General features: G+C 43.0%; 1 protein-coding gene across 2 annotated transcripts; it reads right to left on the bottom strand.

The window, feature by feature from the left end:
* Positions 1-2815: 2815 nt before the first annotated feature.
* LOC147431918 (protein REDUCED CHLOROPLAST COVERAGE 2-like) lies at positions 2816-13120 on the bottom strand. Of its 2 annotated transcripts, none has more exons than XM_086494368.1 (23): positions 12624-13120; positions 12408-12469; positions 12232-12324; positions 11975-12047; positions 11281-11823; positions 11107-11174; positions 10842-10973; positions 10590-10631; positions 9978-10478; positions 9693-9853; positions 9092-9608; positions 8901-8963; positions 8705-8806; positions 7727-8029; positions 7553-7645; positions 7362-7463; positions 7178-7282; positions 6966-7099; positions 6689-6872; positions 6483-6614; positions 6283-6395; positions 6122-6200; positions 2816-6036 (listed from the first exon to the last, which is right to left on the bottom strand). In XM_086494368.1, exons 1-23 carry the CDS (start codon positions 12691-12693, stop codon positions 3586-3588), a joined length of 6123 nt encoding a protein of 2040 aa, XP_086350494.1. In that variant the 5' UTR covers positions 12694-13120; the 3' UTR covers positions 2816-3585. The 2 variants fall into 2 exon arrangements, with proteins under 2 accessions (XP_086350494.1, XP_086350493.1); XM_086494367.1 differs by having other exon boundaries at positions 12408-12472.
* Between the last annotated feature and the right edge of the window lie 9855 nt (positions 13121-22975).

Here is a 22975-nt window from a genome sequence, read left to right on the forward strand (position 1 = left end):
TTGCATCATGATCCATGCCACAGTTATTTGTCTTGCATGTTCTACTTCCACACTTACAAATTTTGTTAGCTTCCTTCAACACCTTTATCATCAAATAGGGAGTTACATCAAAGCCTTCCTCATCACAAAACTTTGTAGGGGTGATCTCATTGACACACACACATCTAAGGTGGCCAAAATTTCAGTCCACTCTAGGGGTTTCATTCTTTCTTCTGGGAAAGGTTCAGGTACATATTAGGGATCTTCAAATGACATATGCTTCTACCCTCCTCTTTTGTGAGACTGCCACAATCCAAAGCTCCACACATCAATAGGTGAGCTTTAGAGTTCAACCACGAAGGTACTTCAGACTCTACAGTAGTCGACAAATCAAAATCTTCTATGGGAGTTCTCCGTACATCTCTATAGCTATGGTCTCTTAAATTGATGCAAGTGGTAGTTTCCATGTGGTGCAAGTAGATATAATCATATCCTTAGTCTTGAACCATTTATCAATTGGTGTATGAATGGTCTTCTTAGAATAACATCATAGTTATTTTCTTACCAAAATATACTATTGCAAATGTATGTTCATACTCAATTCCACAAGAAGTCATCACCACTTGCTCTAGTATACCCAAAGGCTTTGCAATGTAGCCATCAACTAATTGCGATTTCATCCATGTTTTTCTAAGGGCAGTTTTTTTCCTTTTCTCCCAAATTATTTTAGTGGCAATGGTAACACCTGCACCACTGTCCAAAATAGCAATGGTTTCTATTTCATGATGCTCTATGGGCAATGTGGTGTTCCTCTCTTCACCTTCACAATAATCACCAACTTTGTTTGTAGGAACTGGCTTCACGTCCTTTTTGGGTTGTCTCAGTTCTCCATTACTTGACCTATTGCCTCAAGAGGATTTTTGATTCCCATTTCTCAAGAAATATACCAACATATCTCCACATCTGAGGTCTGACTTTTAACAGGTCCGCTACTATTAGTGTGCATGCCACTAGCATTGACATAAATTCTTGAAATCCTTGAGAATCTATGACTGGATTATGAGTTCTTCTCTGAGATGGCAAAACCATAACATCATATGGTCCTAAGTAGGAAGGCAACTCCTTAAAGGTTTTCTCTCTACTATCCTCTAATTTCTCCATTCCTTGGCACCATAAATGGATTGCATGTCGACATCCCTCATGCCGTTGTCAAGATCGACTCTAGCAATAGGTGTTGATTCCCACTCATGACTACCATCTGTACCCTTCCTAACTATGTCTCAAAGTTCTTCAGGCCAGACACTTTTTATTTATGGCACGGTAGGAGGTATATTTCCCTTCATTTTATTGTCTATAAAGTTGCTGGGTTGAAGCAGTTTATCAGATGATCAATTGAATCAATTATTTGTGCATCTAGATCCTTCAATATATTAATGTCAACAGAATCTACTGCAAGTCTCCTTGAACTATTTGCTAGTGGTATATTTGCTATTAATCTTTCCTTCCTAGACAATAAAATTTCATTGTTGTTGACATCGATTTCATGAGACGATTTTGTGGGAAGAAATGACTTGGGTGACTTGGTCAAAACTCTAATTGTTTCGAGATAGCTTCTTGCCTTCACCCTCTAGGTAAGCAATTGCTCTCCTCGATTCCAAGCAAAAGTAAACTTGAATCACCCAAAGTTCTTATGTTCATGGTAGCCAACCTTCAAATATGTAATCTGGCGTGCGTTGATCAAGAAAGAATCATGCCTCGAGAGATGTTCGTGCAACTCAGAAGGGGTATATTGGGAATTTTGGTAAACTTCCAAGGAAATTTTGGGATTCTTGAAATGTGGGGGGTACTTTGGGAATGTCTGAACTTTAGGGCATTCTAGTAATGACTTAATTTCAAATCACTACTTAGTTTCATAAGAACATTGCTTCACAATCATAATAACTGACTTCCACCACGAACATCAATGCCAAAACCTGGGATAGAACATTAAGGTGTACCAGTAAACTAAACCCTTAGTTGATTGAATGGAAGCCATAGTCAAGTCAATACATGGCATAAGCCACGAGGATTCTCCAGTAGCATGACCATTAAATAAACTCCAAAGAAAACAATGAAATAATCTCGCAATAAAGTAATAGTTAACATCTCATGTAGTCCATTGGACTCTAGTAGATATTGTAGCATCCACCTCCATTTAAAGTATATTTCAAATTCCTCTTGTGGCAATAATAGGCTTTGCAAAGCCAAGAGAATGATTTAACTTCTTCAAGGCATCAAATCTCGTGTTGGATTCCCAGAATAGTCATAAAATTTCTTATCTGTAGCTTGCCTTGACAGTCTCTAGTGATTTGTAAACTCAAACAGAATACTGCCAAGTTAGAACTCTACCTTGGCTTGTACTTCTCATTACCATTTTTTGTAGAGTACTTGGACCAAATGTTCTACTAAATACTGACCATGATTGTTCTTGAGATGCTAGGTGCATTCTATCTCAAAACCATCCTCACTTCGCGCAACTAGCATGTGCCTGTTTCAAGCCCATCTTGAATGCGTCCACATTCCTGTCTGTAGGAGCAAGGTTACTTCAATCGTTTCGTGTAGTTTTTTATAGAACTGTTGGGTTCCTTACACAAAGAGACTAGACAAAGTATCTCTCTCAAACCCTTCATGCTACATAGAAGATAATGCACACATCATGTCTTGAAGAAAAGGGTCGAGGCAGTGAACAGCCCAACGGTACGAGGACCACAGCAATCGATGTCAGACACAGCTCGTGACTCTCTCGTAGGCCACAGGTGAGTTTGCTTCATGCTTTCCACACAACAAGAGTCTCACATGGATGCCATTAGCCTGCGTCTAGGCATATGTATCATACACAAGGAAACTTGTCACATTACACTGAACCTTCGTTCCTTTTATTGACTCAGATTCATTGACAAATAATTGGAGGCTATGACCTAGCAAAAACTGTACACGCTTGCTTACATAGATTAGCATCCTCGGCCCTGCAGGTAAGTGCATGCGTTTCACAAAGAAGCTTCTTAGCAGCCCCTAACGAATATACACTTGCCCCTATCCACGATCCAGCTTTCACAACAGCAACCGAAGATAGCTTGAGATAAGCGACAAAATGCAGCACCCGAGATACATCTCCCCCTCTTTGCCATGAAAGAAACCTGGATTTCTTAGTGTCAAAACTTCCTTGTTGCATGATGTGCAGGTGGGTTACCGCTTGATTTTAATCCCACCCATCATATATAAAATGTATTTCCGAACTCAGCCATCTGGAAGCTGTTCCCACTTCCTCTTCTGATTCGATATGGATGAGTCGGTAAGGTCGCTTATTCGGGACCACTGGTCATATTCAAAGGTATCAAGCTTATTCAGTAGAGTGTATCTTCTTATAGACATATCCCAGGTACCCACTGAGACAAGTAGTTTCGCTTCAAAGCAAGCTTTGATTTATGCTTAATCAAGAACTTGTAGCAGGCATCATCTTGAAGACCCCAATACTGATAGTCTTTAGAGCCTCCTGACCTCTGACAGAACCAGTTCCCTACAGATACTCCACAATTCACCTGGAGCATTTTTACAGAAGTTTTACCCTCATCGAACAGTCACTATCTGGGGATGCTCTGCTGACCCATTTTCATTGGGCACCGCATCTTTTCTCTGACCTATAACCCTATACACACTCTTGAATAGCTGAGGGTTGCCAGCTCCCTTCTGGCGATAATAAGTCTGCACGTTATTGTTACCACGTACATACCTAAATGGTTGGTTACGTGCCCTCTGCCGCCTCTTGGTGACAAGAATGAAGCCATCTCCATTTGTTTGAATGACCTTGTGACCATTGCCCTTATCTACGGTTCCGTGTTCACTGCTGCTTAGATCGGCCGAGTCGGTTGTAGAATGCCCATTGGATGAAGGCAGACATTCCTGCTGTGCAATTCCTCTGATTTCACAAGGTGACGTTCCTTTTGCTAAGATGCGCACAGGCGGTTTTGGAGAGATCTTAGTCTCTTGATTCAGTGCATTGCTGCAAGTGCTTGAATATGAAGGCGCTGTTCTTTTCTTTTCACCAAAGTCTTGCTCTGCTTCGCTTTCGCTGGCTACATCTCCCCACAATTTTGAAGAGGCGATCTTGTTGCCATACTGTGTTGTTTGTGATGAGCGGCTGTGACTTGGATTTGTCAGCAACCCATTACCGCACTTGACAGGTGTCTGCATGACCTTGATACCCGGGACCTCTGCTACCACAGACCAGGGTGAAGTGGAGTCCTTGGATTCTTCTCTGGCCTCAGAAATATTTGACTGCCACATTTTCCCTGGAATGAATTCAGCTGCATTTGGATTCATAGACTTACTTGGAATATACACTTTAGCCTCGGGATTCATCAGATTAGGGGATTTGGGTTGGATCCCATTCCCTGTTACCTTTTCACAGGAAGTTCTATATTGATGTTTTGCAGACCGGGCATATTGAGAAGAAGCTGGTGAGTACCAGGAGCCATAACTAGCAGCCCCTGAAAGTCGTGGGGGTTTGCGGACAGGTAAGAGGGCTCTTGAGTTGTTATGTGATTGAGGCCCATGGTACGAATAAGAGCGTGGAAAATTTGGTCTTGCTTCCTCAACAGGAGTGACCACCCCAGGGCCCTGATCAGATTTATTCTTCTGATTTGGTTTATATGGTTCTGCTGTGGCTGAAAGTTTGTTGGCCAAATCTGCACTGCTTGCCACACTTACATCGTCAGCACTGCTCTCGTTTAAATTGATTGAGTTTGCCATGCTTCGAGGCTGTCTTTCTATTCCCGCAGGGTCAACATGTGCATCATCTGTTAGGTCGGGGCTAGCTTTGCTGTGGTCACAGATTTCTCCACATTGTTTGTCCCCTGCTGCAGATTCTTCCTGGGATACAGTCTCAATCACAGGCCCAACTCTCATAGGTTCTGCCTCTTCCCTCACTCCTCCATTTTCTTGAGATGACCCTTCTTCTGCTCCCATGTCATTATTCTCACTGCCCTCAATCGAGTCCTTGTTTCCAGCCTCAACAGCATCCTCTATTGCCCCCTTTTTTTGTGTAGCTTCCTGAGTTTCTTCTACCATTTTACCTAGACTAGACCCCTTGTCTTTTGCATTCCTCTCTGATGGGAGCCATACAATCACAGGTCTTGCAATGTTGCATTTACCAGGTGGAGCTAAAGCAACGTCCTTGTAAGATGGGACTACTTTGGAAGGCAGTGCTCGATTCAGGGCTCCATCCTTGAGAGAAGCTACAGGTTTCTCCACAGCTGCACCTTCTTCGGTCATGTCTTTAACTTTTGAAGGCCCATTGGCATCAGCAGAAGATAGCTGTTTCCCTGCCTCGCCAATCTCTTGTGCTGCATTCCTAGAGGAAACAGAGGGAGAAGCTGGCCTTGCATTGATTGAAGAAGCTTTCATCAGTTTTCCAGTGAAAGTTGAATTGCTTTCTGTGGGCTCCCTTGATGATGTGAAAGAACTGTGATTCGCTTGATATTGTGTGCTTTTTCGCTTGGTAGACCCCACAATAGCATTTGAAGAGCTTCCTCGAAATCGAACAGGTTCTTGAGGATGTCGCACCCCATTATTGACAACATTGGTAGCTAACTTGGTGAGGGCAGGCCTGCGCTGACTATACCTCCTGGATAGTCCAGCTGAATTTCTTCCCCTCGGTCCTGCTTCTTGCCAGCCTCCATCTTCATCAGCAACCGTCGCAATGTTAGAAGAATCACTCTGAAACTCTGTTGTGGTTCCCGACGTATCAGTAACAGAGGCATGACCATTGACTACAGGAGCCATTGCTTCTGCAGAGTTAGGGCACACCTTTATCACACAGGGTGAGGGATTTATCGCATCCCCTGTCGACAAGTCCTCAGCTTCTTCGTTCGCCTCACTATGTTCACCTGCTGGCATCAACTCATTTATCTGGCTTCCTTTCCTTTCCACTTCCAAGTCTAGCACATTAACTTTGGCCATGTCATTGCTATCCATAGGAGAAGAACAGTCCCATGTACTTTGACTTCCTCTTCCTTTAGTCTGGATAAATACAGAGGAGCCCGTTAAAAAATTATTGAATAACCAACTGATTGACTCCATGGCTGGTTCATCAACGAGATTGTACCTTAGCTCGGCCCTTCTTTTTCTTTCCTTCGGCCTTCTCTTCGACATTAGTGTTGATGAAATCCAGCAGGTCTGACACACTACATCCATGCAAGCAAAAGAATTACCCGGAATATGCATGAATGGTCAATGAGTCCATGTAACACCAGACTGCAGTAGTACCTTAAATGCCCTTTACTGGCTATTGAGGCATCAGGCTTGGGTGTCCCATTGCGAGCTGCTTCTTGCTGTTCCATCGCTTTTGACTCAAAATACTCCAGCCATGCAGCAGCATCCTGTGTTACCCCTCACCAGTTCTATGAGTATGTCTGATTCTAGTTACAATTTACAAATTTAGGATGCATCCTTTCATAAAGGAAAACCTGAGTTCGAAGATCATCAGGGCCAAGTTTCGACTGTAAAATCTGAAGAGTAGTTTGTTCATGTTGGACACTCAAAGAATATGCCTCCATTAAAGATAAGGCAATAGCAATTGCATGGTAGCTTGCAGCCGTCTGCAAAAAGAGTTGTGTTTAGTATACATACATGACTAAAGAGAACAAAAAGTTACACCTTTGTTGTGTCGTACCTGTATATGATCTGCTCCCAGCAGTCTCTGGTTGCATTTCAAGGCTTCATGTAGATACCGGAGAGCAACATGGACATTGCCAAGGCCTTCTTCCATCATGGCAACATTAATATATGTTGCGGCCGTGTTGGGGTGAGAAGGACCACAGGTTAAGTGCAATAGGTACAAGGCTCGGTTGACATACCTGCATGAAAGGCCAGTGGCAATCCTGTCAGAGACATGTATTTGAAATTCACTGCAAGATGCGACTTTTCAAAACTATGAAGACATTGCTTACTTCAAAGCTAATTCTGTGTGTTGAAGTCTGTAATAAAACACCGCAAGGTCGCCATAACTTTTCATTGTGTCAGGGTGGTCTAATCCAAGTTCCCTCTCATTTATATCCAAAGCTTTCTGCTGGTAGACTGTGGCCTGAGTTGTGAAAAATGTTAAAAGGTTTGATGTAAAACTAATCAGATAAATTAATAACAGAGAGAGCTTTTCCTTTACCTGGTTAAAATCCCCAGTGTGATAAAGAACAACAGCTAGAAGACTGTAAGCACCAGCAGTCATGCGATGATATGGACCACAAACAGCAACAAGCTTTGCAAGAGCCTGCCGGACAATAACAAATGAAGGCTCATATGCTTGTCAAGTTTGACCATTCACAATCAACTACAGGAAGATTACTGACCTTGGTCCCATAAGTGACTGCATCATCAAGTTTCCCTTTATCTAAAGCAGTCTTTGACGATTCTAGTAGTGTCCGACCGTCAGCTGAAGAGCAAGCTACTTGCTGTTTGTAAGTAAACGAAAACCGTCAGAGCTCTGGGTCTGCCTTGACAGCATCACCCTGACACATGAGTAAAACCTTTCAGAAAATACCTTGTACACCGGTACCATGCTGATCACATCAATTCCCTTGAACGGGATGGGTCCATCCATGTCATAATCACGAGGGGCCAACTCTATGCCAACCTGAACATGTAAGACGCTCCAATCAGTGAGACCATTCAGATCTTGTCTATAAAGAGACAAAAACTCCACAAACCCAGAGACCTTATGACAAAGACCTCGAAGCACTGCGAATTTTCGAAGCTCAGGTTGTTCACCATCTTCAGACTTGTATCCAAACCTCCTCTCTAAGAAAACCTCGAGCCATCTCCAAATGCTGTGTGAAGAACCAGCCTCATTTACATGTGTACCAAGCATGACATTAAGTGCAGCTGCAATGGCAGCCGCCAGTTTTGAGGTGCCCACAGCAGCTGCAACGACAGCTCGCATAAGGTGCTTAAATGCTCGGATAACCATCTCATGAACACAGAGAGATTGCACATGGGGAAGTTTCTCCGCAAGTTTCACCTGAAAAGCATGTAAGTAACTATGTCAGACAAACTATGACTTTCCAAAATCCAGACCATGAATAGCACCAAATTTTTTGTTCTCAAAACCCTTGCGGATGACAACAGGCTAAGACAAAAAAACGACGCAAATATCCTTCAAAAAAAAAGGCTGACAAGCTAGTTAAGGAAACTGGTGAAAGTCCTTACAATTCTAGCTGAAGTTTCCATTTGGGCATATTGTGAAAAGTTCTCAAGAACAGGCGGATAGAACAACACTTAAACAGCTATTTGATCAAAGATAACAGCCGATAATGGAACAGCACAATCATTTCTAAGTTTGGAGCTACTTGGAAGATACATATTCCAGGATTGTCAGTATGTCCAGGCAAAGTGCACCCTTTGTGCCCTCTACTGGGCTTTTGCTTTAGAACCCTCATAAGCAGTTAAAGCCAGACAAGCCCTCGTCTCAAAACCATAACTTACAATAGAAATAAGATAGTTGATGACACTTGCCACAACCAACAAATATCCTATGCACACTGACGGGAGCTCTTCCTCAGAGCAAGAGATGTAGGACACAACACCTTGTAGTTTCAATCATCAATCAAGCGATCAGTCCAAGTAGGCTTGCACCGACCATGTAGACATGCTCATATCAAAAACTTGAGAACCAGAGAGGAGATGGACTACCCACCACCCGGCCCAAAGAGCGCATTCGCAAACCGCGTGTGTGCATAAAATCTGTTAGTGTGCGTCCATCAACTGGTGAAAGCTCTAAAGATCCAAAATCAGCGACCTGCAAGACGGAAAACCTGTGGATCACCCAAATAGACATTGTAAAAGGCACCACATTTTACTTATTTTGTATTATCTCTGCCATTGGCTAATACCAGTTTTGGCAGAGCTGTCTCCTCATAATACTCTTGTATTCCATCCATTAAGCTGCTCAGAGACTGTTACACAGAATTGACATCTCAGTTCCCAATATTTTCAATGAAGTACTAAATGAGGATGAGGACTGAAGCAAGAAGCAAGAAGTACTAAGTTACAGCCTTCTTCAACTTCGGAGAATATAGCACACCTTGCTATGGAGTCCCGTGTCTGTGTCCTTTAATCGATTGAAGGCAGCCTCAGATAGAAGGCCTTGGAGTGCACATTCATCAAAATCTGATGATTTCCCTTCATTCTGAAGGCTTTCTGATATGGATGCACCGGTGTGTGCTTGAGAAAGAGGTTCACAAGCTGCAGTTAGTTGGGTATCTTTCTCTATGCCAGAGTTCGGTGTGGTGCGTTTCACATTTTTACTAGAACCCAAGTTCTTCACACCACCCTCGGTAGCATTACTCTTCGGACCCTCTGATTCTGCCTTTTGCACAGCCGCCTGGGTTTGCAGATGTTGGACCCAGCAAGCACCAAGCTCCCATCTGAGAAACTTGTCAGTGCACTGATTCATATTTAACAACTCTGTGAGACTCTCTTTCAGTACATCCTCAACTAATTGTCTTGAAGATTGTGAGTCCTCCAAACCCGATGCTTGTCGAGAACCGTGACTATGACCTGTTAGTGCGGGCAAGCTTGGGTGTAGAAGCGAACGAAGACTGCACACATAGACTTCAGGATTAAAACACCACCAACAAAGCAATAGAAAAAATTCAAGAAATGCCTGATCCTCTTCAATCCACCTGTTGACATTAAGAGCATTTGCGCCTCCTTCTGGTTGGTCTTCTATGTCAATATCTTTGGGTAGAGAACTTGTATTGCTGGAAACCTCCCCTCCCAAAGACGTTACTACGACAACAAAACAATGGTGCCTCACAATAACCACCCCAAGTGTTGTTGTGTCCTGTGGTTTGAGGAAAAACAAATCAGTTAGTTAGAATACGACTCCATGGATCCTAATAGCGAGACGGGAAAAACTGGAAAATGCAAAGTCAAGGGAGTGGGGATGGCATTTAGCACACACATACATGCACCGTGGTGTTTTCATCTGCAGTTATTCCCTTCAGTAGATTCTTCTCTGCCAGTTCATTTGTGCTGAAGCCACCACTTTCATCAATTTTAGTAAGGAGCTTTCTACTTGCATTAGGAATATCTCGTGTGACGTGGAAATTCAAGTAACCTTGAGTCTCTTCATGGACTTGCATTGGTGTTGATAAAGACGGGCCCACCCTTTGTACCACAGCTATTGCTTTGGTGAGTGCACCATCAACAAACAAGCTGTGAAGAAGGAAAGCTTTACGATCTCGCACTTGGCGCTCCTCGACAGTGCTGCAAGGCATAGCAGCGAGTATGGAAAACTCCCTTGACCACTGCCTTGTATCATGTCGCTTATCTCTACCTTGGCCCCCACCATTGCCACCCCAATTTTCATCCTCAACTGGCAAAGGGGGAAACAATGCTGGAGCATCTGCTGCAAGGGGAGGCACCACCCACGTATTGGATCGGAAACCATATGGAAGATTTCCGAACTGTTGCAAAACACCAACAATCAAGTACGTCTTTGAAGGGTGATCCAGGAGAGGAATTTTACAAGGATGAACCACACATGCCAAAAATTAGAACTTCAAAAGAAAGCCTACCTTGTTCCTGTCTGCAAAGGCTTTCATCAGCTCCCCATATCCCTGTTGACATAAAAACAAACCAAAGAAAAAAGAGTCATCACATGCATTCCAGAATGTGCAACTCAGAAATTTGTCAATTTCACAAGAAAAGGACAATCGCATCATGACCGAGTCAACAGACATGACTCACACCCAAACAACCTAGGCAGAATTCAAAGCACTTCAAAATGTGCATTACAAAGCAGTAGAGGCTCAAAGATGGAGACTAACATTGGCGAATGCGTTACTCAGTCTCTGAAGTAGATTGACCAGATTGAAGCTGTGAATGAACTGCTTCCCTATACTATAAAATCCTCTTCTACTGGCTATAACAGTCACCAACTTCCCATTACACAGTTTCACCTGTCCCACAAGAGATACACTCTTAAACGATTAGTGACGAGCACTTAGGGTTGAAGGCATGTCTTTCATTTGTAAATCAAGGGTCACTAAGATAAATGATTGCACATTACAGAGGGATTCCGCACAAACGTACATCAATTGCAAAGAAATTTCCCATGTCCTTCTTTTCCTCAACATGATGCTTTATTGACCTTCTGATGTCTGCAAAGGCCATACCAGAATGTGTTATCAACTACAATTGAAGAGTTGATGGAGTTTCCAGAAAAGGCCAAGGGCCATACTGAACAAAGGGGAGTTGTTGACTCACATGCAATCGGGGAAGGAAGATGAGAGAGTGAAAAAAACTCGTAAAAAAGACCGAGCCTTGAGGGCGGGCACATTCCTGTCATGTCTCCTTTTTCTGTGGCTTCCTTAGCAGCTGCCATAGCCGCTGCAGCTTCAGGCTTCTCTGCTAATGAGGGCTTCTTGTGAGTCGACTTTTTGAGGTCACCCACCCTCCTGCCCTCCCCTGAATTAATGGGCCCCTCACAAATCTTGTTTCCAGTGTCCTGGTCAGCCTGGCCTCCACAGCAATGAATTGTATGGCCCACCTTGTCACCGGCCCTCTCACCTTCCATTCCATTGACCTTCTTGCTATGCCCATTGCCATTGTCAGCGATTGCTCCACTGGTTCTTGCAGAAGAGCAATCCTTGGCATGGTTATCATTTGCAAGAGAATGTGAGCAATCCTTATTGCTTCCCTGAGAAGAACAATCTGCCTTCTTTCCAGAAGGTCCAAAGCAAGATGTACATGCAACAATGTCCAGGACTCTTCTGATGTGGCCGATAGCTTGCTCTTCTGTGTACTCACCTGACAGTACAGAAGAAGGCAGAAGTGTTGGATATCTTGCCAATGGAGATGCATTTGCAAGTACATATTTGAAGAAGTATAGCAAATTCATAAGACATATGCAAAGATATTCTTGGCTCGTGCCGATAAAACAATGCAAGAAGAAATGCACCTTCAACTATTTTTATGACACACGGCTTCAACACTGCCACCTCAAGTGAGTCACGAAGATTATCACCTCGGACCTGCCATTATTTTATATGTAAAGCCAGTAAGAAATCCTGACCAAAGCACCTTGAAACTCATAGCAAGCATACCCCGCATTCAGGTATGCATGGGGAAGAAATGATGCATCCAAGCATTGGTCACTGACTTACTCATTGCAATTGCTGCATCTGTCGAGAACATGAAAAACTCCAAGGTTCTTACCTCATGTGAGAATGAGTAGCTAGTCAGGTGGCAAGTTTCCACATGCACCGAGAGCAGTCTTCTAACATCCAAGATTCGGTCCGTGGAGATCCCCTGAAGGCAGAGCATACTTCAGCAGATAAATGACAAAAGGAAACTGCTTGAGAATTCAAGGGAGATTTTCTTAGTGCTCTCACCTTCAATAAGATTTGGTTCCCCCCTGGTACTATAACAGTGATATCCAACACAACTGGCAGTGCTGCTGAGGCCAATGCAATGATTAGTAGACAACAAATGAAGTGTCTCCTCAGCAAGAAACCAGCAGAGAAGAAGTACTCATTAAGAAAAATTGGCAAATGTCCCCTCTTATATACTGAGCCAAAAAAGAGCTGCAGAAAAGGAAGTGAACATACTCTTCTCCTCCTTCTTTTTCTTCTCCCCTTTGGGTTTGTGGGTTTTGGCCTTGCTAGCCCGAGGAGCCATACGAAGATGGTATGTAGGGCTGATTTACCAGCAGAATGAAGATGTTCAAGTGAGCAGTAGTCGTATGGACTCAAGCGCAGCTTTGCAGAAGTTACTCAGGATAGGACAACAGACCCTAACTGCAGCTTTGCATATTGCCGTCGTCAATGGGTGAGAGTATTCTCTCCGCCTGTCCAGAGGCTGCAATAATCTTGTAGTTTTATGGCATCTCACCAGCTTGACTATATAAGACCTTGCTTCCACTGGCTTACCCTGGGTGTAATGAGCTTGAAGCAGAGCCTTATCCGCTTGGTGCAAAGCTTAATTCGAAAGCAGACACCTCTCTCAAAGTGACAACCTTATCCATAACCGAAAGCTCTGCTATGTTCACGCTCTCTGATAATTGCCAAAAGCTTTGTTGTTCTCAATAAAAATGAGAGAGGGGGGGGGGGGGGGGGGGGGGGGGGGGGGCAGCACAGCTCTCGAGCCCAAAGAACGAGCGTGAGTGAAAGAGAGGGAGGGGGGGAGGGAAGGCAATGGATAGCAAGGAAAGAAGAGGATAAAATAAAATTGCTTAAAGTGGGTACAAACTACAAACTAGAGAGAATGACGAGAGAGAGAGAGAAGAAAGAGGAGGGGTCTTCGAGCTGAGCTGCACTACTAAAATGGCTAGATGAGAACTTAGGCAATGTGTCAGGCGTGTGGCGACCTAGGGTTTCAGGAAGGTGAGAAGGTGAGTGCGTGTGTGTGTGTGTGTGTGTGTGTGTGAGAGAGAGAGAGAGAGAGAGAAGCGGTGGGCACTGGACAGTCGACTTGTGTTGAACACCTTCACCATTTCACAGTGTATATTGCTTATCATCATCAGTAAAAGTGAGTGGGGCAGAGAGAGAGAGAGAGAGAGAATATCTTGCGTAGAGACAGATAACTTGGGAGCTCGCGGATAAAAAAGAGAGGTAGAAGTTAGAACGAGCAGGATTCACGAAACATGAGAGAGAGAGAGAGAGAGAGAGAGAGAGAGAGAGAGACGTGATCCAAGTAAGTAGTGTAGGTGGAGTGATAAAGAGTGATGAGCGAGCGCGCTTCGACCTAGGCCTATTACAGCATCATCTGTGATACTTGTGAGCTCCAGTCTCCAGATCAAAATGCCAACCGCTCGTCTCTATTATCTCTTGTTAGAAAAAAATTTGCAACTGTACACCGAAAAAATCTCTCTCAACGAGTGAGGAAAATGACAATGTAAGTTTCTCCTCGTTTTGAGTCAAAACTTCGGCCAAATTGCTATGAAAACAAACTTAGATCTTGTGATTTTGGTCGGAGATAAGCACATGCGCTAAGTGGTAACACGATGAATAGAGTTTAACACTTACCCAGCTAATGGTAACACGATGAATAGAGTTTGACACTTACCCAACATTCCAATATGCAACCCAACATAAATTTTGCTCATAAGGGTATTTTAGAGGGCTCTCTCATCAGCCCATTAATGTGACCTATGGAGGGCCCTTGAGCTACAACCCCATATTGTTGGTGTGCAGACAGCAATGCAAACATGTTAACTAGAGTTTCGTGGCTCTTTTGTCGTTGGTTGAAGCACCCCTCACAATTCTGAAGCACCCTTTAAACAGATTGTAGTGGGTGGTTTTCAAATTGTGCATTGGTTTTTACCAGTTGCTACCTACACGCTAGAGAAGGGCCCTCTTTTCTCCATTGCCCTTTAACGGGTGTATGGAGGGGTTGGTAGATGCACCAGTCCAAAGCCTACATTCAAACAATAGGATGTGTGACTTTGTTGCACAAGGTTACTCTTTAGAGGACAACAGTGAGCAGCCATCTATTTTGTGTAAATCACCATGCAAGGGGATGGGTGCCCACCCATTTGGTTTGTAAAGAGCTATGTATTACTTTTTTTAGGAAAAAGGCTCAGAGGACTAGGGACTCTATGTTGAGTCCTAAAGCAACAATTCAAGCACCTAGTGATTAAATATGCAATCTCAATGAGTTGGTTAAATCAAGAGAGAACCTCTAACACAAATCATGATCTTCACAATAAATAACTTAAATGAGAGAACTTCATATGTATGAAAAAGTACAAAGAATAGATTGGAGAAAAAGCATATTTGATGTATTGATATTATTGGTTGCAACTTTATGGCACAATTTTGTTGAAGGAGTTCAAATCATCCGACCACTCCTGAGTTTTCACAATTAGATCATGTAAACATAACTATAATCTTCAGAATTGTCCAAATTGGATACTTCATTGACGAGATTCAAATTTAAGCTCATATAACCGAGACGAAAGTTATGTCCTTTTTTGGAACTATAACTCTCTCTACACTAGGCCCTAAAGGTAGCCATTCCTCCATATGGATTCTTGCCTTAGGTATCTGGCATGTCTTCTTTGTGCTCGTGGGTCGCATAGCCGATGCCCATGTGTCATATGTATGATGCAAGGGAGTCGCTTGTGACCCTAGCTTTTTATATACATAAGTGTCGTATAAACAACCTTCCACGTAATGGAGTCCCTTATGCAATGCTAGATTGTTGTTTTTTAAACAATTACCTAGCTGTGTCCATAGTCAAGAGGGTCTCCATTGTTGATGCTCTCTCTCTCTCTCTCTCTCTCTCTCTCTCTCTCTCTCTCTCTCTCTCTCTCTCTCTCTCTCTCTCTCTCTCTCTACGATGCCCAGTCGGACTATTGACCATGGAGGAGATTGATGAGATCCACCAACGACTGATGCTAGATCTTTTGTGATTTAGCTATCCTAGCTAGCTGCTTAGTTCACACTTAGCAGTTTAGGATTCCATAGTATTTTATTTTGTCATTTTTGTTACTCTGACTTTGTATCAGATCCACCACATTGTAACTTTTTGGTTTCATAGGTCACTTTGGCCTTTTGAAGACGTTAATATAACATTTCATTTCATTTCATTGCTCTCTCTCTCTCTCTCTCTCTCTCTCTCTCTCTCTCTCTCTCTCTCTCTCTCTCTCTCTCTCTCTCTCTCTCTCTCTCATGTGTCCATGCGCCATATATACGATGCAAGGGGGTCACTTGCGACCCTACCTTTTTAAATAGGCAAGCATCCCTTAAATGACATTCAACATAATGCATTCGCTTAAGCGATGCTAGATCATTGTTATTTGAATAGTCAACTATTGTGAGTCCATCGTCGAGAGGGTCTCCACAATGGATGCATGCTAGATTTGTGTGTGTGTGTGTGTGTGTGTGTGTGTGTAACCATGTAGATAGGAGTGATGTGTGTGAACACACTTAGGAGAGTCGAGGCACTTTTTTTCCTTGTTAAGGATTCTCCATCTCCAACCTATGTGTGCATTTCTGTAACCCTAACTCCAACAATTAGTATCAGAGCAAGTTGATTCCTCTCAAGCATAGTTGTCAGCACCCCTTGCTCACTTTCCTCGATTTGGGTGTGAGCTTTGGTGAGAGCATCAACAGGTCGACAAATACTTTGGGAAAGCTCGTAGAGTTGGGTGTGCTCAGAATTTTGATTCGGGCTCATTTTGGTCTTTATTTTCATTACTACAAATACTATGCATGAAATTTTGTCCTTTTTGCAGAATTTTGTCCATTGCAAATTTCTGCATAAGAAGTCTTCAACAGTCTATTGTGGTTTGTATTATATAGCACGTACATTTTTTCTTCAGTTCCTACTCAATTTGAGCATTTTCTAACATCAACTTCAATCTTTCACTGTGACAGAGAAAAATGAATCAAAAATCATACACGACGAAGATGAAATGGACATATTTCTTACCGAAGTCAATGATATCAAAAAGTAACTTAATGTTGTATGTGAGGTGAGTCCTGACCATTCACTTGTGCAAACCGTCTTAGATACATTACCAGACTCGTATCATTTCTAGTTTGAAACTTGTTGCATAGTGCATGATAATGCTATCAAGTTTGATGGGCTAGTCACTTTTCTATTAGAAGAGGCTATGTCAAAAAAAAATAGGACTAGGCAACATGCTGTGGATCAAGCTTATGTTCTACACAAATAAGAGGTAGCAATAACAATGTTGCTACTTCCAATGTTCCTTCTTCGAGTAGTAAACTGTTTGTGACCATAACAGCAATGCATACGGTAAATTTGCTTAGAGAGGAAAGAAAAATTTTCATTGCAGCTATTGCATAGTTGTTGATCATTTGATAAAGCAATGTCCTAAGAGAAAGTGAATCTTCTTCAAATGTAGCCATTGTAGAATTTGCAAATTGTAGCCATTGCAGAGTCTTCTTTAAATGTAGCCATTGCAGCTATTGTATAGCTGTTGATCTCTTGATACAATAATGTTCTAAGCTAAAGACTAAAGAGACACATAAAAAAGAAAGTGACTCTTTTTTAAATGCAGCCATTGCAAAATCTGCAAATTTTGGCTTTGATGGAGAACGGATTTTAGTACATAGTGTCAATATGACCCTTTTGTCCATGATGCATGCATGATTGAGGCTACAATCTCACATGTGTGGTATTTTGACAATGGTGCTACAAAGCACATTACATTTCATCATGGCTTGTTCACTTCTCTTGATGTTGTCTCTAATGGTAATATTGTCACGCGCCAACAATGCACCTTATCAAGTTGAGGGACTCAGAATTGTACTCATTGTACTTAAAGGTGGCTCATTTACACTTCCTGATATTCTTTTTGTTCCTAGGATCAAGAAGAATCTGTTGTTTGTTTCTACATTAGCAAGACTTAGTCTTTTTGTGAAGTTTGTAAATGACAAATGCACTGCTCATGATCTTCCTTCAAGTGATATTATTGTGGCACTAGACACCATTTGTCTCATGGGTTGTACTAGCTTAATCCTTATGCCAAATTCAAGGAAAATTTGCAAATGAAGGTACATATTCTAAGGTTGTTTTAGATGCTAAATTATGGCATGCATGCTCTAGTCATCTAAATTTTACCAGTTTGATGCATTTGCAAAAAATTAATACGGTTGCCTCATTGCCCCCTTTGGAGGAACCATCTCAGCATGTTTGTTAATGCTAAATTTTGTGGAAATGTAGCATTCTAAGTTTTTGAAAGATGGTTCATTGCGGGCTACTCGCTGTTACCATATACATGTGGTAGTGATGTGTGTGAACACACTAGGACCGCCGGGGCATTTTTTCCCTCTTTAGGAGGTTTTTTCCCCCGTGCATTGTATATACGCCCATCACTCTAGGGCTAACTATCTTTCCATTGCACACTAAGTAACATACTCTCTATTGTGTGCCTTGAGCTTCCTTCGTCTTCTCCAAGCTGTGTGTGTTTCTCTGCAACCCTAATTCCAACAATTGGTATCAGAGCAGGTCACGTCCTCCCGGGCTTAGTCGCCAGCTGCTCCAGCACACGCCTGCTCACTTTCTCCGATTTCAGTGAGCTTTGGCGAGCGTTCGCAGGTCGACAGATATTTTGGGCACGCACGAAGAGCTCGGGCTGCTCAGAATTTTGATTTGGGCTCATTTCGGCCTCCGTTTCCACTACAGGCAGTACTGCACAGGCTATTTCGTCATTTTGTGCAGATTTTCTGTCAGTGCCGTTTTCTGCATAACAGGTGCCTTATAGTCTTCTACGGTTTGTGCTATATAGCACAAGTTGTTCCCGCTCCATTTCTCCTATTTTCGGGCAGTTTTCACATCAGGTGCAGCATTTACCATGGCTGACAACAACAACACAGATGTGTTCAAGATGTTTGCTATTGAGGACAGGTTGGATGGGGAAAAATACCCTATGTGGGCTTATATGATGCAACATGTTCTTGTGTCAAAAGGTGTTTGGAACATTGTGCAGGGCATTGATGTACGTCCTGGTTCTGAAGATGTAGGCGATGTTGAGGATGTTGCAGGTCTTGCTGCAAGGATTGCAGCTGTTAGAGTTGTTTTGCCTACGGCAGAACAAGCTCGTTGGGATGTTAAGGATGCGCAGGCTCATGCATTGATTGCGTTGTCTGTGAAGCGCACCATTATTCCTCACATCCGTTCAGCAAAATCTGCAAAACAAGCTTGGGATATTCTAGCAGGTCTTTATGCAAGCCGCAATGAGGCTAAAATTGCTTTGCTGCGTAAAGAGCTAGAGTCGAAGATTATGCATGAGGAAGATGATATGGACACTTTCCTTGCTAGTGTCAAGGATATCAATGAGCAACTCATTTCTGCAGGTGAAGTCATTTCGGACAGTTCCCTTGTGCAGACTGTTCTTGATGCCTTACCATATTCCTACCAGACTTTTGCTAGTACTTGGAGACTGATGACCCAAGGAAATCCTGAAGTTGTCAAGTTTGATGCATTATGCACATTGCTGTTGCAAGAGTCACTTTCTAGAAAAAACAGGACTAGGCAGCGTGCAGTTGAACAGGCTTTTATTGCTTCTCAAAGAAAGGGTGGTAACAGTAATGCAGCCACTTCTTATGGTTCTGCTGTGAGTGGCAAAAATTATGTTCCTAATGCTTCTGCTAGTAGCACTTCGTCTCGCAATTCTGGTGATAAGGGCAAAAAGAAGATGCGTTGCCATTATTGTAAAGCCAATGATCACTTGATCAAGTCGTGTCCTAAGTTGAAGGCCAAAGAGGCTAAGAAGAAAGAGGGTGGTTCCACTGCAAATGCTGGTTCCACTACAAATGCAGCCATTGTTGAGTCTTCTGTGAAAGGAGATTGTGATGCTGATGTTGATGCAGAATGGGCTTTTAGCGCAGAGTGCACTTACAATCCTGTTGTCCATGATGCATGCTTGTCAGTTGCTGCAGATTCACATGTGTGGTATTTCGACAGTGGTGCTACAAAGCACATTACCTCACATCGTGAATTGTTTACCTCTCTCGAGTCTGTCCCTCATGGGAATTCAGTCACTTGTGCCAACAACGCCTCTTATCCAGTTCAGGGAGTTGGAAAGATTGTGCTCACTGCTGCTAATGGCAGTTCCTTCACACTTGTTGATGCACTTTATGTACCTGGGATCAAGAAGAATCTCTTGTCTGTATCCGCACTTGCTAGACTTGGACTTGTAGTCAAATTTGTGGATGACAGATGTACAGTTCATGATCTCAGTTTTGGTGATGAAATTGTTGCATCTGGGCTTTTGTGCCGTGGGCTGTATAAGCTCACTTTGTATGACAAGTGTGGACAAAATTTTGCAAATGCTGTTGCAGATTCAAGGGCTATTTCAGATGCAAAACTTTGGCATGCACGTTTTGGTCATCTGAATTTTGCCAGTTTGCTGCGTTTGCAGAAATCTGATATGGTTGCTTCTTTGCCGCCTCTTGAAGCACCTGTCAAACATGTTTGTGAAGGCTGTATTCTGGGTAAAATGCAGCGTTCTAAGTTTCCAAAGGATGGTTCAGTTAGGGCCACATGCAGGTTGCAGCTTGTGCATAGTGATGTTTGTGGGCCCATGCAAACTCCGTCCTTGGGCAATTACCTGTACTTCGTGACTTTCATTGATGATTACTCCAGGCATGCATGGGTATTTCCGCTTAAAGCGAAGTCCGAAGTTTTTATGTGCTTCAAACAATTTTTGGCTATGGCTGAAAATGTCTCAAAATGTACTATGGGCACCCTCCGTTCCGATCGAGGGGGGGAGTATATGTCTCATGAATTTAATGCATTTCTGGCTAGTCGTGGGATAAAACACCAATGTACAGTGCCTTATACACCTCAGCAAAATGGTGTTGCTGAGAGGAAAAACAGGTCACTAACGGAAATGGCACGATGTATGGTCAAAAGTCAAGCTTTGCCGCATTCTTTTTGGCTTGAGGCCATCATGTGTGCCACTTATGTACTTAACAGGTGTCCTACGAAAGCTTTGCAGTCTATTACTCCATATGAAGCATGGCATGATAGAAAACCTTCTATTGAGCACATGCGTGTTTTTGGCTGTTTGGCATATGCTTTGGTGCCACAAGTGCAGCGCAGAAAATTGGATGATAAGGCTGTCAAATGTATTTTTGTTGGTTATAGTGCTAAAAGCAAAGGTTACAGGTTGTATCATCCGCAAACAAAACGTATTCTGGTTTCACGGGATGTAGTGTTTGTGGAAGACTTTGTTCAGCCCTTGCTGTCATGTACTAGAGACAGTAATGTAAGCTCACAGGACATTTATGACACTTTGTTGCCTCTTTTCAGTGGTGGAAATACGAATGTAAGTTCCAATGAGACAAATGTACAGCCTATGGGGGTTTCTGAAAATGTTTTAGAACAGCCTATTACTGATGCAGATGTACATGATGTACTTGATGAGGAAAGGGCTGAAAATGAGCAGGCTAGAGGTATGCCAAAATGGCTGGTGCACACTTTGCGTGACAGTAAATTGGATGCACCTTTATCTAGTCGTACTCGTTCAGGCTCTCGCCATGCATCTTATGCATCAGATTGTTATGCTTTGGCTGTGTCTAGTTTACATGATGTTGAGGAGCCTCTGTCTTTTGATGAAGCACAGAATTCAAAAAATTGGATTGCTGCCATGAAATCAGAATATGATGCACTTATAGAGAATGACACATGGACTTTATGTGATTTGCCTCCTGGAAAAAAGGCCATTGGTACGAAGTGGGTTTACAAGTTGAAACGCAAGCCGGATGGTGAGATCGATCGCCATAAGGCTCGACTTGTTGCAAAGGGTTATGCACAACAAAAAGGCATAGATTATGAAGAGACTTTTGCTCCCACTTGTCGTATGACTACTGTGCGTTTTCTATGTGCATTGGCAGCTCATTTTGGTTGGGATGTACATCAATCAGACATTGTTACTGCTTTCTTGAATGGTGACATATTTGAGGAAGTTTATGTAACGTAGCCTCGCGGTTTTGTCATAAAAGGACAAGAGGACAAAGTGTGCAAATGTAAGAAGGCTTTGTATGGGTTGAAGCAATCTCCTCGTGCTTGGTATGAGAAAGCTGACACTCATTTGGTTAAACGAGGCTTTCGTAACAGTCCAACAGAAAGCACATTGTATGTAAAGCGTGAGGATGATGTACTTCTCATTGTGGTTCTTTATGTTGATGATTTGCTGATCACTGGACCAAATGAGAGACATATTGCTGAATTTAAGGCTGATTTGAATGCTACTTTCAAGATGAAAGATTTGGGGCTGTTGCATCATTACTTGGGTATACAGTTTAAGCAGTGTGATGGTGGTATTGCCTTGTGTCAGAAAAGTTACATAGAGACATTGCTATGTAAGTTTGGACTTGAGGATTGCAAACCTATTGCCACTCCCATGGAAACAGGTTTGAAGTTGAGTCTACATGATGCTGGCGATCCTGCTGATGTCACTCTTTACCAAACTGCTGTTGGCTGCCTCATTTATGTATGCAACACAAGGCCAGATATTCAGTTTGCAGTCTCGCAGGTCATCAGATTTATGCATAGCCCAGGGTCTAAGCATTGGCAGGCTGTCAAGAGGATTTTCCGCTACCTTAGTGGCACTTTACATCTTGGCTTGTTTTATCCCAAGGGGGGATCATTGCCGCCAGACTTACATGCTTTTTCGGACTCAGATTGGGCTGGTTGTTTTGACACGCGAGTGTCCACAAGTGGTTTTTGTTTCATGCTTGGCAGTTCATGTATATCATGGTTGAGCAAGAAGCAACCTACTGTGGCCACTTCGAGTTGTGAGGCTGAGTACAGGGCAGTCTTCACAGCTACGGTTGAGTGTGTATGGCTCAGACGCCTTATGGCTGGCTTGGGTGTTGGACAGGACACTGCCAACACTATCTACACTGACAGTCAGAGCGCATTGGCAGTTGCGAGGAACCCAGTTTTTCATGCTCGCACAAAGCACATTGAGGTGCATTACCACTATGTCAGGGAGAGGCTCTCAGCAGGAGAGATCAGCTTGGCTTATGTGCCAACACAGGACAACCTTGCAGATCTTTTCACAAAGGCGTTGTCTCGTGAGAAGCTTGAAGCTTTCCGCAAAGCTTTGGGCTTACTCCCCTTTGTGGACTGATCCTGTCCTCAGGGCATGGCACTTCCCTTTACTCATGTGCCAGCTCTCGTTCACCGCATCACTCCAGGGGGGATTTGTTACCATATACATGTGGTAGTGATGTGTGTGAACACACTAGGACCGCCGGGGCATTTTTTCCCTCTTTAAGAGGTTTTTTCCCCCGTGCATTGTATATACGCCCATCACTCTAGGGCTAACTATCTTTCCATTGCACACTAAGTAACATACTCTCTATTGTGTGCCTTGAGCTTCCTTCGTCTTCTCCAAGCTGTGTGTGTTTCTCTGCAACCCTAATTCCAACACTCGCAAGTTGCAGTTTGTTCACAATGATATTTGTAAGTCCAAAGT

This window comes from Adiantum capillus-veneris, chromosome 21 (genome assembly GCF_014529385.1).
Source record: "Adiantum capillus-veneris isolate H3 chromosome 21, ASM1452938v2, whole genome shotgun sequence".
NCBI lineage: Eukaryota > Viridiplantae > Streptophyta > Polypodiopsida > Polypodiales > Pteridaceae > Adiantum > Adiantum capillus-veneris.

What these genes read in the sequence shown, in the direction of transcription:
- LOC147431918 (XM_086494367.1), bottom strand. Translation starts at nt 12,693, where the DNA reads ATGGCTCCTCGGGCTAGCAAGGCCAAAACCCACAAACCCAAAGGGGAG. An exon ending in CAGTCACTTATGGGACCAAG is followed by an intron (nt 7,283 to 7,361) that starts GTCAGTAATCTT and finishes ATTGTCCGGCAG; the next exon opens with GCTCTTGCAAAGCTTGTTGC. An exon ending in ACACTGGGGATTTTAACCAG is followed by an intron (nt 7,100 to 7,177) that starts GTAAAGGAAAAG and finishes TTCACAACTCAG; the next exon opens with GCCACAGTCTACCAGCAGAA.